This window comes from Emys orbicularis, chromosome 4 (genome assembly GCF_028017835.1).
Source record: "Emys orbicularis isolate rEmyOrb1 chromosome 4, rEmyOrb1.hap1, whole genome shotgun sequence".
Taxonomy (NCBI): domain Eukaryota; kingdom Metazoa; phylum Chordata; order Testudines; family Emydidae; genus Emys; species Emys orbicularis.
In genome coordinates this window covers 150042564-150058418 of record NC_088686.1, presented here as the reverse complement: position 1 = coordinate 150058418, position 15855 = coordinate 150042564, and the positions used below count along the sequence as shown (strand labels likewise).

The 15855-nt window shown below is 41.3% G+C and overlaps 1 protein-coding gene across 1 annotated transcript in view; it reads right to left on the bottom strand.

The window, feature by feature from the left end:
* Positions 1 to 15855, bottom strand: part of SYCP1 (synaptonemal complex protein 1) — a 60447-nt gene that overhangs the window by 17429 nt on the left and 27163 nt on the right. The window contains exons 13-18 of the mRNA XM_065403430.1: positions 9292 to 9395; positions 6438 to 6546; positions 6084 to 6150; positions 4071 to 4156; positions 1305 to 1367; positions 157 to 219 (exon numbers count right to left, since the gene is read on the bottom strand). Coding sequence (XP_065259502.1) covers positions 157 to 219; positions 1305 to 1367; positions 4071 to 4156; positions 6084 to 6150; positions 6438 to 6546; positions 9292 to 9395 — 492 coding nt within the window. The remainder of the gene's footprint in view (positions 1 to 156; positions 220 to 1304; positions 1368 to 4070; positions 4157 to 6083; positions 6151 to 6437; positions 6547 to 9291; positions 9396 to 15855) is intronic.

The following is a 15855-nucleotide window of genomic DNA, read 5'->3' as shown; positions in this document are numbered from 1 at the left end:
AACATTTTGGCCCCAATCCAGCAATTAAACAATTAAACTTGCTTAATTTTTAAACACATAAGTAATCTCATTGACTTCAATGGGACTGAAGGACAGACTCATGTTCTTCAACTACTTGTCTTTCACTTTTACAATAAATATTTAGTATACACCTACCTTCCCTTCATAAATACTGGATTGCTTGCTTTCTGCTGCAATTTTCTTTTTCAACACTTTATTCTGTTAAAACCAAAATAAAGACTAAAGGGATGCATTTAAACATTTACATTATTTTATTAACATACTGGAGAATTGCTTTGCTGCTTCAGCAGCTAAAATTAGTAAAACACACAGGGCAAATTGAGGCAGGGTAAACTTCAGCTGCCCATTTACAGCAGTTTTCTGCATACTGTGAACTGCCTCACCAGCACACAACAGTCAGAATTAGGGCTAAAGATTGATCCCAGTACCCTCTCCCTTTTCTAAAAATTTTTTACAATCCACATCCCATATCAGGCCCCCTAAGATTTGTGCATGGAAAAGTCCTCCCTGTGGAAGGAGAGCTCAAGTACCTCAATAACTCTTTTTTATCCTTTGTGGACACTGTGGAAAACTCTCCACATGGTTCAAGGTTCATGAGCGATATGGGTGGAAGAAAGGAGGAAAAAGCAGGATGCAGAACATCTCTGCCTCCTGCCTGTGGAACTTCTATGAAAAAATTAATACAGCCCCAGGCTGCACTACAAAGGAATCTCCAGAGGGCCAGACCTGATGCAGTGATACAGAGGCTCCAAGCAGATGGCCCAAGTTTCTGGATGGCTTTTCTACAAGGAGACAACTCTGCCCCCTTGTAGGGTGAGATGGGGGAAACTCTGTGAAAAAATCTTCAATGAGATTTCCTCATAAAAAGTCTACTCCCATGGCTTTTAACAAGAGAGGACAATCTGAGCTCAGATTTTTCTTCTCTTACTGATGGATAATTGACATAACTCAAGTATTTATTTAAAGTATACTGATGACACTTTGTATCGAATACAAAATAATCAGAATTCATTATAAATATACTCTCTCTACAATTGCTTTTCACTAAAGTAGGCCAAGTTTTGCAATTAAAAAGAACCATTGTAAAGACAAAACTTTCTTTAGATTTGACTTGAATTAAGACTATCATAGAAAAGAGAACCAGTTATGTAATCTCATAGACATTTGCAAAGACTCCTCATCTATTTAAAATCCTACCAGAAACTGAACAGTATTGCTCTACACACATGCAGTTGGATTTCTATGTATTCCATGTTCCTGTAACTTTTAAAAAGTCTACATACCTCTTGCTGCAGTTCTTCGTTGTATTTGGTTTTATTTTCAACCTGTTTCTTTAAATTGTTAAACTAAAAACAGAGAGATTTCAAACAATGAATCATTGCAAAATAATTTATTTTTTAGAATTTGTTAATTTATTTGATTGATATTTTAAGAACAATTGCATTTGTCTTTGCATAGGTCCCAATTCAGTAAGGCACTTAAGCATACTCAACTTCAATAATGTGATTAACCTCACTGATGCTCATTGGAACTATTCTTGGCCACAACTCAGTAAAAACACTTAAGCACATGCTCAACTCTCTCTCTATTTAGTACAACATTTAAGCATGTGTTAAACTATAATCACATGCATAAATCCCACCGATTTCAGTGGGACATAAATACAAGCTTAAGTGTTTTGCTGAATCAGGATTTAGAGCACTAAATCTGTAATGGTTTTGATAGTCTACTGCTAGCTAAGTAAAACTGTAGTAGGACAGCCCATCAAAAGCTGTAATTAGAGCAGAGCAAAAATGTGTAGTAGGGAACCATAATCACCTCTTTTCTGTTCACAAATTGTGTATGAAATACTGCAGTTAATGCTTTAAAACTGAAAAGAATTTTTGAAGTTCTCTCTAGTTCATAGTATAACAGTATACTCTCATACCTTATTTTCTAGCATCTTCAGTTGCTTTTCCTTTCTTGAAATTTCACTTCCAATGTTTCTAGTCTGAAATACATTATTTTAAAATCTGGCTAAATTATTAGAAATTTTACCACAAATTGCCCCAAAATATGCAGCTAGTTTTCTTCTGCTACTTATTTATATTTACAGAACAAACAAGCAACCATCCCTTGTTCTGGGTGTCTTTATCTAATTTAATTTCACAGTAAAACTTCATAAGAGACTGTTTGGCATGCTCCAAGATATATCTCTATGCACCAGAAAACAATAATAAGAAAATAAAAATCCTCCACACCAGACATACTAGTATTAAAATCTCATCTAATCCCCAGACAACCATGGGTCACATTGGTCATTATAATCATTCAGAGACATACATATGGAAAACATGGGAGGTGTTATGCATGATGAAAATTACATTCTCTAGGCCTTGTAGTTAAAGGCAGGTCATTCAAAGGTACAGTGCCTTGAGACAAACTTCTACAGACAGGAAGTGGGAGACATTTTCCCCTGATGGATCACTGTGTATTGCAGGTCTTACAATATAAGTTATTAATATACTGAGTCAAATGCTAACAAAGAGCTTGTGGAGACTTCAGAATGAAATGAACAGTAAGACGTAAACAGCTAGGGGACACCCCTGTTTTGAGGTGAAGATCAAAGGGATAGTCTGGTACAGCTGGTGATGCAGAGACATTCTGGCATCCTTCAATCTGTGAAGACAAGGTGCCAGCAAGCTTGATTGTATGAAAGGTCCTGGTTGAAAATGCTAGGGAAAGGACTTTGGGTAAGTTATCCTATAGGAGACAGAGGAATGTCCTGTAGTTAAGTGTGTAGTAGAAAGAGAGAGCCTGAAGCATAGGCCTAGTGCAAGGCCTGAGGTCTCAACCAAAGTCAGAAAAAGTTATGCTGTGAGCAACAGTTAAGCCCTGTCAAAAGCAGATGCTTGCCTGGAAGTCAGTGTCCGGTACACGAACTCGGCACCAGTATTGCTACCATTGCTAAAACACACTGAATATGTAAACACGTTCCAGCAGGCCAGTACAAGAACACCCCAAACCAGCACATGATAAAATGGTTTGACAAAAGTAATGAATAGTGATATTTTGTCTGAAACATCAGGAAAAAGTACAAGGGGAGATAATAAACATCATGAAACATGTAAGGTGATGGATAAGTTGTTTACCCTAGGTTGTTTGTCTTAGTCTATAAATGTTGGGATACCTCGCTTTAACCCTTTGTCTGGCCTAGGGGACAGTGGAAAGTCCCGCCACTGACTGAGCTGGTCCATTGTCACAGGCATACATGTGTTAGTGAACCTGTAAACATTGAGCAAGGGCATCAGCACTGTGCTTTGTTGGCAATAAACCTGGCCGGGTGCCTTTGCTACTAAACCAAGTCTTGTGTTATTGGTCAGTTCGATCAGAGCCTGCTGTATTGGCTATCTGGCCAAAGCCAGAGCAGCATGCAGAAAGAACACATGCACGCAGCCGAACATCTGACAACAAAGTGTAAGCTCTAGAATGCATGTTATGATTTGGTTTTCTCTGCAACCATTTGTTTCCAATATTCTGATTTTGTATCATTTAAATCTCTGTTGTTTGATAATAAACTTATTCTTGTTTTCACTATAAATATATCTAAGTGCTGTATATTAAGTGGACTGGTGATCCTGAATTAAAACTATAAGTTGGTGTGTATTATTCCTTTTTGAGTAGCACAGCTGAGTTCTGTGAATGTGGAACAGGGGCTGGGCAGTCCAGAGGGACAGTCGGAGGACTTGGGGGTTGGTGTGTTCCTATCACTAACCTGCAGAGGGAGTGCAAGGCCTGAGGAGGCCTGGAAGGTAGTGTTTGCATTGTCAGAGGCCAGTGCAGTCAGGGAGCTGATCCCCAACAGGCACAGTCAAGACTTCCTCACTCTAAGGGGTAGATAGAAGCCTCACAACCCTGGGTACTCGTGGAAAGCATCACAGCCGGCCCCTTCCTACACAGCTATTATTTCCTACTCTCCTACATCTGTTTCCTAAGGATACCTTTTTTGGCTCAGACATTTACTGCTATAGCTTTTCATAATAAGATGTAGCATTGTATATATCCCATACATTTTCTTCACTTTCATCCAGTTTAGTTTTAGCCTCTTCATCTTTCTTTTTCATCTTCTCCTTCAGAGACTCCAAGTCATTTCTAAATGCCAAATTAATAAGTATTAGTAAATAATTAATTTAAAACTGAAGATTTCTTTCACAGCTGCTAAAAAAAAAAAATATCACAGCTTAGCTCAAGGCAAGAAAAGCAGCTTCCTTTATAGCTAATATTAAGGGTGGTTTATGCCAATCTTTGAAGATGTCCCTAAAAGGTACAGGGCAGTGGCCCAGACTTTCACTTCTGAGCTGTACTTATTTTTCACAGACCTAGAAAGTCCTATGCATCCAATAAGTTTATCTTTCTATCTACATTATTTTAATGCATCTATCTCCATAATATCTAAATCCATATTATGGAAGGCAGATTAACAATGAGACTTGTCAAAATATACAACATTTCAGATGGTAAAATTTAATAGGAATCCTCTTCTCCATAATAGTTATGTCTCATTTTTTCCACATTTAACTAATAACTTTGTATATGCTATTTTCTTTAAATTTCCTCTACAATTAAAGGGTTTTTCTCAGAAAACTGAAAACCCAAACTTCTGTCTTAGATGAAAATGAATGATGCAGTATAGTTCTTGGTATAAACTGTGCAGCAATTACAAAAAGAACATAACTAACAAATACAAAGTGGGTGTAAATTATTGTCATAGCAGTTTCATGGCTCTGTACACTGCCAGAGTAGTCTTAATGTAAATGAGAATGTGACACAAACAAAGGGTCCCCTGTTCTTTGCAAACAATTCTCACCTCAAACCTGACAAGCTCACTAGACCACACATCTTGCAGGATATTTACCCAAAAGTAACACATAAGGTACCTATAGAAAGCTCATGACTTATCAAGACTCGAGCATTACAAGATGAATGTGTGGGTAATATTTAATGAACTGTATGGACAGTATGCTTTATGGACTTGAAGCAGAAGTTCATCACCAGAGGATAATATGTCTCCACAATGGCTCATTTGAGGAGGTTGGAGTTGTCATTCTGTCCTGGTTAGCCAGTGATGTAATGCAGGGCTCAATAATCTAGCCTTGCTTCATCCCAAGACTTTCAATGGAAAACCATCAGACACAATCACAAACAATCAAAACCACTTGGAGGTAAAAAAAAAAAGGAACATTACAACAGACAGAGAATCACCCTGTCTATGAATGAAGACAAAAGACTGTTTCAGTATAACACAGAAGGGGAAAGGCACTTGGTATTCTTTCACTGAAAAGACATCTTGAGGACGGTGCTTGATCTCACGAAAAATTGGAGCCATGTTCCTTTGAAGCCAGCCAGCTCTGCAACATACTGAACTTTGGGGGGGAGAGGGGGGGAAACACGACCTACTTTATTAGATAGGAAAAGTAAATATTAACAAGTGTAGACCTAGGTTAGTGTTTTATGATTTAGTTGTAACCATCTGTTTCCAATACTCTTATTTCTAGTAGAATCGCTATCCTTTCTTAAGTAGACCTTATTTAGTTTTATTACAATGCTGTATCTTATACAGGAGGAGGGTTTAAGGTAAAACTGGGGTATGCTACTCCTTTGGGAGCAGAGGATCTGGAATTTCTGTGAGTAACCAGAGTCAGGGACTGGATATCACAGGGAAATGCTCCAGAGGAATTCATGCACACCTGAAAGGGCCTGGCAGAGCCTGCAGGCGGGTGCTTGCATGGCTGACAGGCCACCCAGCCATCACAGGCAAGACTCTCCTTTGTTACCTCCTCCTCTTCAGGAAGGAGGGTAACAAGGTGACTCTCAGTCCTGGGTGCCCCAAAAATCACCACAGAGAGAGTAAGACCTATTTCATTAACATACAGCTTGAAAACAAATATATTAATCTGAAGTCATAGAAGCCAATGCCTACATACATTTATACATAAAAAAGGATAACACCAAAATCTAATGGTAAAGGAATCAAGACTTTTTCTGAGAATATGCTACTTATATATTTGTTTTTTCTTCCCTTAGCTGGCCGTTTGTTTCTTCAAGGTTTTCTATTAGTTTCTTAGTCTTTTCTTCTTTCTTTCTGTTATCCTAAACAAAGATGCATGCAATCAATTATTTATTTTGAGTGAAATTCAATCCGTGCAGTGACAGACAGCACAAAGAAGTGCATACGCTTTCATCTGGTCCTCTACATTGGGTGAATTTCACCATTTGTATTTTAAAATGCAAAAATTGTGTTGTTTCAAAATTAATTAATATCATGAAAATGGTCATGTGTCATATTTCGATATACAATATGCTTTATCACATTTTATTTTAAGTAAGAAGTGTCTTCCAAAAGAAGGTAAGTTTACTTCTCAACTTGCCTTATGAACTTCTTGTAGTTTCTTGAGCTCTGTGACAGTATCACTTTTCTTTTGTGCTATTTGTTCTTTTTCTAATAAAAGCTTATTGCAATTCATATTTAGTTCCTCATTCTGCAGCCTATTAAAATAATTGGGAGACAAGAGGAATAATTTATTTGTATTCTCAAATTCCCTTTCAAATCAGACCATGACAAAGCTCCTTGAATACAGGCTAACTGAAAAATTGTTGACTCACCACTGTAGAGTTAGTTTTTGGTTATGTAAATCCCTGCACGCTGACTGGATTAACAGGTGGCAGATTTGCCTTAGAGTACAATTATTTTTCAGTGACTGTACAGAATGCAAATCTCTGTGCGCTCAGGCCCTGATTCTACTAACTGCTTAGCACGCTGATATATCTACCTAATCTATACATTTAAAATGACTTTGAACTACCAACTTATGTACACAGCTAGACTATATAACCATATGTTTTTATTGCTGTTATCTTTATGCTCCTCCCACCATTTGTTACATGCACTTAATACATCTTGTCTTAAAAAGTGAACATCATTCTGAGATGTATTTGCAGTAGAGCTATCAAGCAATCATTTATTTAAATATTTTTGAATGTTTTCTACATTTTCAAATATGCTGATTTCAATTACAACAGAATACAGAGTGTACACTACTCACTTTACAATTATTTGCACTGTAAAAAAAACCCAAAAGAAATAGTCTTTCAATTCACCTAATACAAGTACTGTAGTGCAATCTCTTTATCATGAAAGTTGAACTTACAAATGCAGAATTATGTACAAAAAAACTGCATTCAAAAATAAAACAATGTAAAACTTTAGAGCCCACATGTCCACTCAGCCCAACTTCTTGTTCAGCTAATTGCTCAGACAAACAAGTTCGTTTACATTTGCAGGAGATAATGCCGCCCGCTTCTTGTTTAAAATATCACCTGAAAGTGAGAACAGTTGTTCGCATGGCACTGTTGTAGCCAGCATTGCAAGATATTTATGTGCCAGAGACGCTAAAGATTCATATGTCCCATCACGCTTCAACCACCATTCCAGAGAACATGCATCCATGCTGATAATAGGTTCTGCTCGATAATGATCCAAAGCAGTGAAGACCGATGCATGTTCATTTTCATAATCGGAGTCAGATGCCATCAGCAGAAGGTTGATTTTCTTTTTTGGTGGTTCAGGTTCTGTAGTTTCCGCATCGGAGCTTTGCTCTTCTAAGACTTCTGAAAGCATGCTTCACACCTTGTCCCTCTCATTTTGGGAGGTACTTCAGATTCATAAACCTTGGGTCGAGTGCTGTAGCTATCTTTAGAAATTTCACATTGGTACCTCCTTTGCATTTTGTCATATTTGCAGTGAAAGTTTTCTTAAAACGAACATGTGCTGAGTCATCATCCCAGACTGTTATAACATGAAATATATGGCAGAATGCAGGTTAAACAGAGCAGGAGACATATAATACTCCCCCAAGGACTTGTCACAAATTTAATTAACGCATTATTTTTTTAACAAGCGTCATCAGCATGCCCTCTGGAATGGTGGCCAAAGCATGAAGGGGTACACAAATGCTTAGCATATCTGGCGTGTAAATACCTTGCAATGCCAGCTACAAAAGTGCCATGCGAAAGCCCATTCTCACTTTCTGGTGACATTGTAAATAAGAAGTGGGCAGCATTATCTCCTGTAAATGTAAACAAACTTGTTTGTCTTAGCGATTGGCTGAACAAGAAGTAGGACTGAGTGGACTTGTAGGGTCTAAAGTTTTACATTGTTTTGTTTTTGAGTGCATTTATGTAACAAAAAAAATTTACATTTGTAAGTTGCACTTTCATAATAAAGAGATTGTACCATAGTGCTTGTATGAGGTGAATTGAAAAATATTTGTAATCAAAAATATTAAGTGAGCACTGTACACTTTGTATTGTGTTGTAAGTGAAATCAATATATTTGAAAATGTAGAAAACATCAAAAAATATTTAAATAAATGGTTGCTTGATAGGTTAGACATTAGGAAAAATTTCCTAATTGTAAGGGTAGTTAAGCATTGGAACAAATTATGTAGGGATGTTGTGGAATCTCAGTCACTGGTGTTTTTTTAAGAACAGGTTAGACAAACACCTGTCACGGATGGTCTAGAAAATACTTAGTCCTGCCTCAGTGCAGTGGACTGGACTAGATGACCTATCTAGGTTCCTTCCAGTCCTCCATTTCTATGATTCGAAATAAGACTATAAAATCGTTGCCTGTCACTATGGATTCTTCTAGATATTTCTACAGTGCACAGCTTGTGGAGCCCTGATCCTGACTGGGGCCTCAGTCATAATATAAATACTAATAATCTCTCAGATTGTCTAAAGTGGGTCTCCAGCTGTAAATACGAATACTAGTATTAATCTAATTTTAAAATGCACAGATAAATATAGTAACACTGTTGTGGGGGGGGAAGAGGAGGGTGGCAGTCTATTCAGCTTTTACATTACTGAAAAATACTCTGAGGACCAGAAAGGGGGGGGGGGGAATTGAGGTATCAGCAACAGTTGCACCTTGATTTATTTTTTACAAACTTCAAAATTGACATTTGTTACAGTTTAAGCAGTTTTCTATGGTTCTTCCTGAAGACAATCCCTTTCCATACCTAACGCTTCCCCCCCTTTGTGCTCTGGTACCAATAAGAGGGAGAGACAGCAGAGACAAGTGTGAAGTGAGAGATACATTGTACCCTTCTGCAATTAGTATGTAACAAAATAAATGTTACATTTTTCATAAGAAAACAAATCACAGATTTTAAATATACATTAAAAGGAGCAACAACTTTAAAGGTAATGTAATTAAAAATAAAGTCATACATCTCTTTTTCAAGCTCTGCATTCAGTGCTGTAATCTGTTTTAAACAATTCTGCTCATTTTCAATGGCACCAGTTAACCGAACTTCCAAATCATGTACTTCTTTCTGCAGAAAAAAATGTCACAAGTGCTTATGCATTTATAATATATAGTTTCTGAATACTGCTGCAAAGAAACAGACAACCCAAAACTTCATAATAAATAAACCTATGGATATCTGTTAGCCAGATTATATTTATATAGCATTATATGGACTACTATGAGATATTAAATGTTTGTATTAAAACATTTCATAGATACACACTAGGCCAATCCTCTCCCTAGCGCATAGCCTGAGTAACCAGGCTATAAGTGTTTTGTTTGGGTGCATGGGTGGGCACATGCACTCCTCACAAATCCAATGGAAGTTTGGGAGTACAAGGAATTCAGGATAGCGCCTTCAGTGAGGAATACATAATATGTTATTAAGATGTATATGCAAGGGATGTGCTACAAAGAGGAGGGCAGAGCACACCCACCCATCCCTCCATTCCATCACCAATACAGAATCCCAGAGAAACAGAACTCCATAATAGTGGGAAAGGAGGGCAGGTCATAGAATCCATGTGGACAATACATGTCAAAGAAACGCAGTTACTGTAGGGTAAGTTACCATTCTTTCTTCTCTGAGAGACTGGCCACATGGATTCTACTCTTGGTGACTCTCAAACATTTGCTTGGTTGAGGCTACTGGGAGTCCTATTTAGATAATGTCAGGAATCTTCCAACTGTGTGGACTAACATGCTCTGAACAAGATCACACTCTGAAAACTGGTACCCCTTTCATAAATGAGCTGTTCGAAAGACTGCTCTGGCAAGGTTTTCGGAAAGTTGGACCTCTGCAGAGCTTACAACCTGGTAAGGATCTGGGTAGGAGACTACATTCCATACCAGGGCTGGCCATTTCAAGCATCTGATCATGCTGTTTTGCATTGTGCAACATTCCCTGCAACCTTCCAGCATTTCTTTAATGACATTTTCAGGGACATGCTGGACCAATTTGTTGTCATTTTTCTAGATGACATCCTCATTTTCTCCGAAAGTCAGGATCTCCATGATCATCACATGTGCATTGTCTTGGAGAGACTCTGCCAGACCTCTACGCAAATCAAGAGCAATGTGAGTTTGATAAGGATACAATGGAATTCTTGGGATTTATTGTCTCACCCAAGGGACTCACCCTGGACCCCCGTAAGGTGGCAGCAATATCCGACTGGGCCATATCCAAGGATGTATGCAATGATTCCTGGGGTTCACCAATCTCTTCAGGCAATTTATTAAAGGATTCTCTAACACTGGTTGCACCCAAAATGATGATCCTACGAACAGTGGCCTAGTTTACCTCATCCACAGCAGCTCAGTTGGCTTTTGATCAACTAAAATCGGCATTCACCTCAGCACCAATTCATGCTAAACCATTTACGATTGAGGCGGATGCCTCAAATTTTGCCACGGGTGCAATACTATCTCAATACATGGGCACCTGCAACCAACTCCGCCCCTGTACCTTTTATTCTCAGAAGCTAACCCTGGTGGGGGGAAAATTATGATATTTGGGATAAGGGGCTATTGGTTATTAAGGCAGCTTTCAAGGAATGATGACACCTCTAGAAGTAGCCCAGTTCCTGCTCAAAGTCCTGACAGACCACCAGAACTTGGAATACCTATGGATTGCTAGACATTTTAACCATTGCCAGATCCACTGGTCTCTCTTCTTTTCTCACTTTGCCTCTGTTGTAAGTTATCACCTGGTGACAAAAACGGGAAGATAGATGCCTTGTCCCACAAAGACAATATCTTGAAGCAGGCGATGAATTCTCTGCCACCATGCTCAAGATGTCCAGCTTTGTCAACAAGATGACTGACAGCAGTCTGACTTTCTCCATCTACTCCCTGCCCTCCAACGACACATTCACAACCCAGATCCGACAGACTCTGAACAATGTGGGTACCCAACCTGAGTCAGAGTTCTGACTACAAAATGGCCTCCTCTACCACAAGAGTTGTATTTCTGTTCTGGAGGGATAAGTTAGGCTTCAGGTATTGAAACAATGCCACAATTTGCTGCCTGCAGGGCATTTTAGCCAATTCAAGACCTGGGATCCAGTTTCAAGGAGCTTCTGCTAGCCAAGAGAATAAGCTTTCATCAAGAATTATATAAGGTCCTGCGACCTCTGTACCCATACCAAAAACCCAAGTTCAAGACCCTTAGGTCTCCTCCCGCCTTTGCCCACACCTCCGCAGGCTTGGTCTACTATATCAATGGACCTCACTGTAAATTTCCACACTCCCAAGGGACACCCAATAATCCCGGTTGTCATTGACCTCCTAACAAGAAGAGAGCTCCTCAACCCGTTCTATACTGTTCCTACTGCATGAGATGTCTTGGCTCTTCATGGAAAACATCTTCTGCTACCACAGGTCACCAATGGGCATTTTATCAGACCAGAGTCCTCAGTTCAGCTCCTGATTTTGTCAGGAATTTCTCAGACTCCTTGGCATCAAGTCTCTCACCTTGTCTACCTATCACCCAGACTAATGGGCAAATGGAAAGGGTCAATCAAATCTTGGAGTAGCATCTTCACTGCTTCCTGAGTTACCACCAATGTTACTGGCTTCCCCTGCTGTGCTACGCAAAATAGTCCATACTTTGCAAGTTAGGGCTTTCACCCCTGCTTCCATTCACACTTACCTGTGAGTTTCCCAGTACGGCAGCTGCTGCAGATTTGGTCTCCCACCTAACTTGCAGCTCAAAGAACACCTGCAGTCCCCTAAAGAAGCCCCAGACCAAGATGGTCAAGCTGCTGCTAATCTGGATGTAGGGGGAGAAGATAGGGCTCTCTGCCCAGAACCTTAAATTGAGCTGATCTACCAAACTAGACTACCAATATCTGAGTCTTTCAAGATTATAGAACAGATGAACCCAGTGACCTTCAGGTTACAGCTGCCCAAGTCCTTGAAGATACACTCATCCTTGACATCTCACTTTTAGAGCCTTACACCAGGAACCCATACCCAAACCACTCTAATCTGCCCACCCATAACAGTCTGCAGACAAGAGGAGTATTTTGTCCATTGAATCCTCAACTCTCAACAAGTTAGGGAAAGGCTCCAGTACCTGGTGGACTGGAAAGGCTACAGGCTGGACAAGCAGTCTTGGTAACTGGCAGAGAACATCCAAACCCCAGACTTATTATGAGAGTTTCATCGGAAGTACCCAGAAAAAAACAGGCCCCAAGTAAGTGCCCTTGAGGCAGGGGGCACTGTCAGGAATCAGGGTCTGCAGCGGAGCCAGTCTTTGGTCAACCTAACAAGCACAGCTGGCCTGTATTAGGCTGCCTGACTGGGACAGCAGAGGCTGCCTGAGCTGTAGTGGAGTGAGTTCTAATGAGACTTGGTGCATTTAACCTGGTTGAATCATAACATGTCCCTATACAGCTGGAGACCCACTTTAGACAATCTGAGAGAACATAAGTTGCCCCTTTACCCTATCAGCAAAGGCCACAAATAATCTGTGTTTCTCTGAACGATTCGGTCAATGTAAAAAGACAGTGCTGTTACTGCATCAAGTGTGCAAAGTTTAACTTCATCTGTGTTGAGTGAGACTTGTGGAAGAAAAATGAAAGTCAGATAAATTGGTTCCTCTGGAATTCTGAATCAACTCTAGGCAGGAACTTGGGACAAGACCTGAGAGTACCCATGTCCTTATGAAATACTGTAGACGGGGACATGCCCTGAGGGCCTGAATCTCCCCTACCTTTTGATGTGATGTAATGGCTACTAAAAAGGCAATATTCACTGATAGGTGGTATAGGAAACAGGTTGCAAAGGGAAGAAGGGGAGGCCCCCCATCAATCTTGTTAATAATATATTGAAGTCCTGTCATGGAGTCTGCTACTCACTGCTGGGCACCTCCTTGTGGCTTATCTAGGGATTAGCTCTCAACCAGTCTGACACCACCTCCTTCAGTTGTTTGCCCCATGGTCTCTCTCTCTCTCTCTCTCTCTCTGGACTCAATTGCTCCTTCCTCATGACTCAGGGTGCACCCTCTTTATGACTTGGCCCTCTAGTTATAGTTTTCCTCTTTCAGGGTATCAAAGTCCCTCTGGACTAACTGTCTGAATCAGTCTTCAGCACATTCTGGGCAGTGGAGCTACCTCCCCAGTAGCTGGTAGGGGAACATGGGTCAGCCCACTACTCCAGGTTCCAGTCCAGGGGCCTGATGTCTAGCAACCATAGTCTATGTAATCTGTCCTGGAACTGAATAGGACCATCCCCTCAAATGGCAGATCTTCAATGGTTGCTTGGACCTCTTTCGGGATGCCCAACGCCTGCACCCAAGATTCTCAGCATTGTGATAGCCATGGCTGTGGACTGGGTGGCCGTGTCCAACTCATCCATGGTTGCCTGTAATGCCACTTTGCCTATCATCTGCCCTTCTCTCACTTCATCCTTCAGTTCAACACTGTAGTCCTGCAGTAAATTGGAAAGGAATGGGGGTCACACTTTCCCACACCAAGAAGCTGTATTTCATGAATAACACCTGTTAATTTGCCATGAGGAACTGCAAGAAGGCCAAAGAGTATGCCTTCCAACTGAAAAGTTTCTTTGGATTCTTGTCCTTTGGCAGGCCTTATTTTCTCTTGTAAACACCAGTAAGAGTGACCTTGGGATAGTGTGTGCACAGAACTGATTGAGCCTCTTCAGTGGTACTTAATACCACTTTTCAACCTGAAGGCAGAAGGAGTGAGGCTCAGGTATTCCAAGGTGCTTGCAGAGTACAAACTGTCATTAATAGGTAAGGCAATTATTGTGGACAGTATGTAACTCAAATGTCAAATAGTTTATGGATATTCTTTTGGATTATGTTTGTTTTGACAGCCCAGGTATCTGCAACTTCAGACAAGAGTTCCTGGAATACCCAAAAGTCATCCACTGTTGGCACCAGGGCCAGATCGATAGCCTCATCAGGTGAGGAAGAGAATTCCCTGGGCATTGAGGGAAACGGGAGTGTCTCCCTAGCCTGCCCTATTGGCTCTCCTTCCTGCTCTTCCAATTCTGGTGAGGAAGTGACAACAGATAGCAAGATCTCCTTCTCCCCCTCGTGGAGGCTTTTACCAAGGGGAGTGACTCCAGGGCTGATGGGACGGCAGGCCCCATGGGCAATACAGCCATTGTGGCATCTCATATTGATACTGTCTAGGTTGTGGGTGGTCCATTCACTACCATCTTGCAGAGGGCCAGGTACTGATTGTCCTTTGGGTATCTCCTAGGGTATCATTCCAGTTTCTCTGAGGAGGACTTGCTGTTGTAGCCAGGAGAGAAAAAGGAGAAAATCTTCTTCAGGAATGGTGGTGCCATCAGGTGTGGGTCCAGCAAGGATGGTGCTGGTACAAGTACCAGGGTCAGTACTGGTACCAATATTGGTGCTTGAGTCGATGTGGGAGACACAGTGAAAGTGAAACCCTCAAACCTTGGTGCCTGAAGTGATTTCTTAGTCAGTGTCATGGTCGGGGCTTGAAGGTATCTCAGTGCCAAAGCTGATATAGGGGCCAAAGTGTCTCTGGCTTTCTTTGATATTGGTGCCCTGCCACTGTCTCTGGAACTGGAATGCCTCAGTAATATGTCTTTGGACTTAGAGACCTCCTTCCAGGGAACCCATGATTTTCACTGCTGCAAATGCAGCTTCAAGCGCTCTGTGCTGGATTCAAAATGTCCTGGGCTTCTCTCTTCCAGTGTCAGTGCCGAGGTCAGCTCTGATGTTCTCCTATTCGAGAGAATGTTTATGTCAATTCCAATCAGGTGTGCGCGCGCACGTGCACAGTAGCTGGAAGATTTTTCCCTTAGCAGCCGCCGTAGGGTCGGCCTGGGCACCCCCTGGACTTGCGCCTTCATGGCGCCCAATGTAGAGCTCTGCTGACCCGCCACTCCCTTAGTTCCTTCGGACCGCCAGTGACGGTAGCTGGAACTTCCCTGGCTCTTGCTCCAGTAAGTGGCTTAGCAGCTCCACTCTCATTGTATTCTTCTTGTTTAGTCAGTTAGTTTAGTTTGTTACCTAGTTAATTAGTCATAAGTTCCGTTATGGGGGTTCTCCCTCCTGCTTCCCACTTTCCTTGCCACCTGGGGCATGCCGCGATCCCTGGGTTTCAAGACCTGCAAGGACTGAGTGAAATGCATGCCAAAGAGTGACCCCCCACATATCTTGTCTACAATGTCTGGGCGAAGGTCACCAAAAAGACCACTGTACAATCTGTTGGGAATTCCAACCAAGAACCCTGAGAGAGAGAGAGCAGCAGCTTAAAATCCTCCTCATGGAGGCAGCTCTTCAACCACAGTAGGACCCCACTCCGGGGACCCTACCACCAGAACGTTGTCTTCAGTGTGGAGCGTGCCGGCGCCCTCTTCAAGAGACCAGGCACCAAAGAAAGACGTGCCCAAGGAGCCTCAGCACCATCATGGAGCGTCTCGAGGACACTTCAGCCTTCGGCACGGGTCCCAGTCGCCAGTGCAGAAAAAGGAGAGGGTTG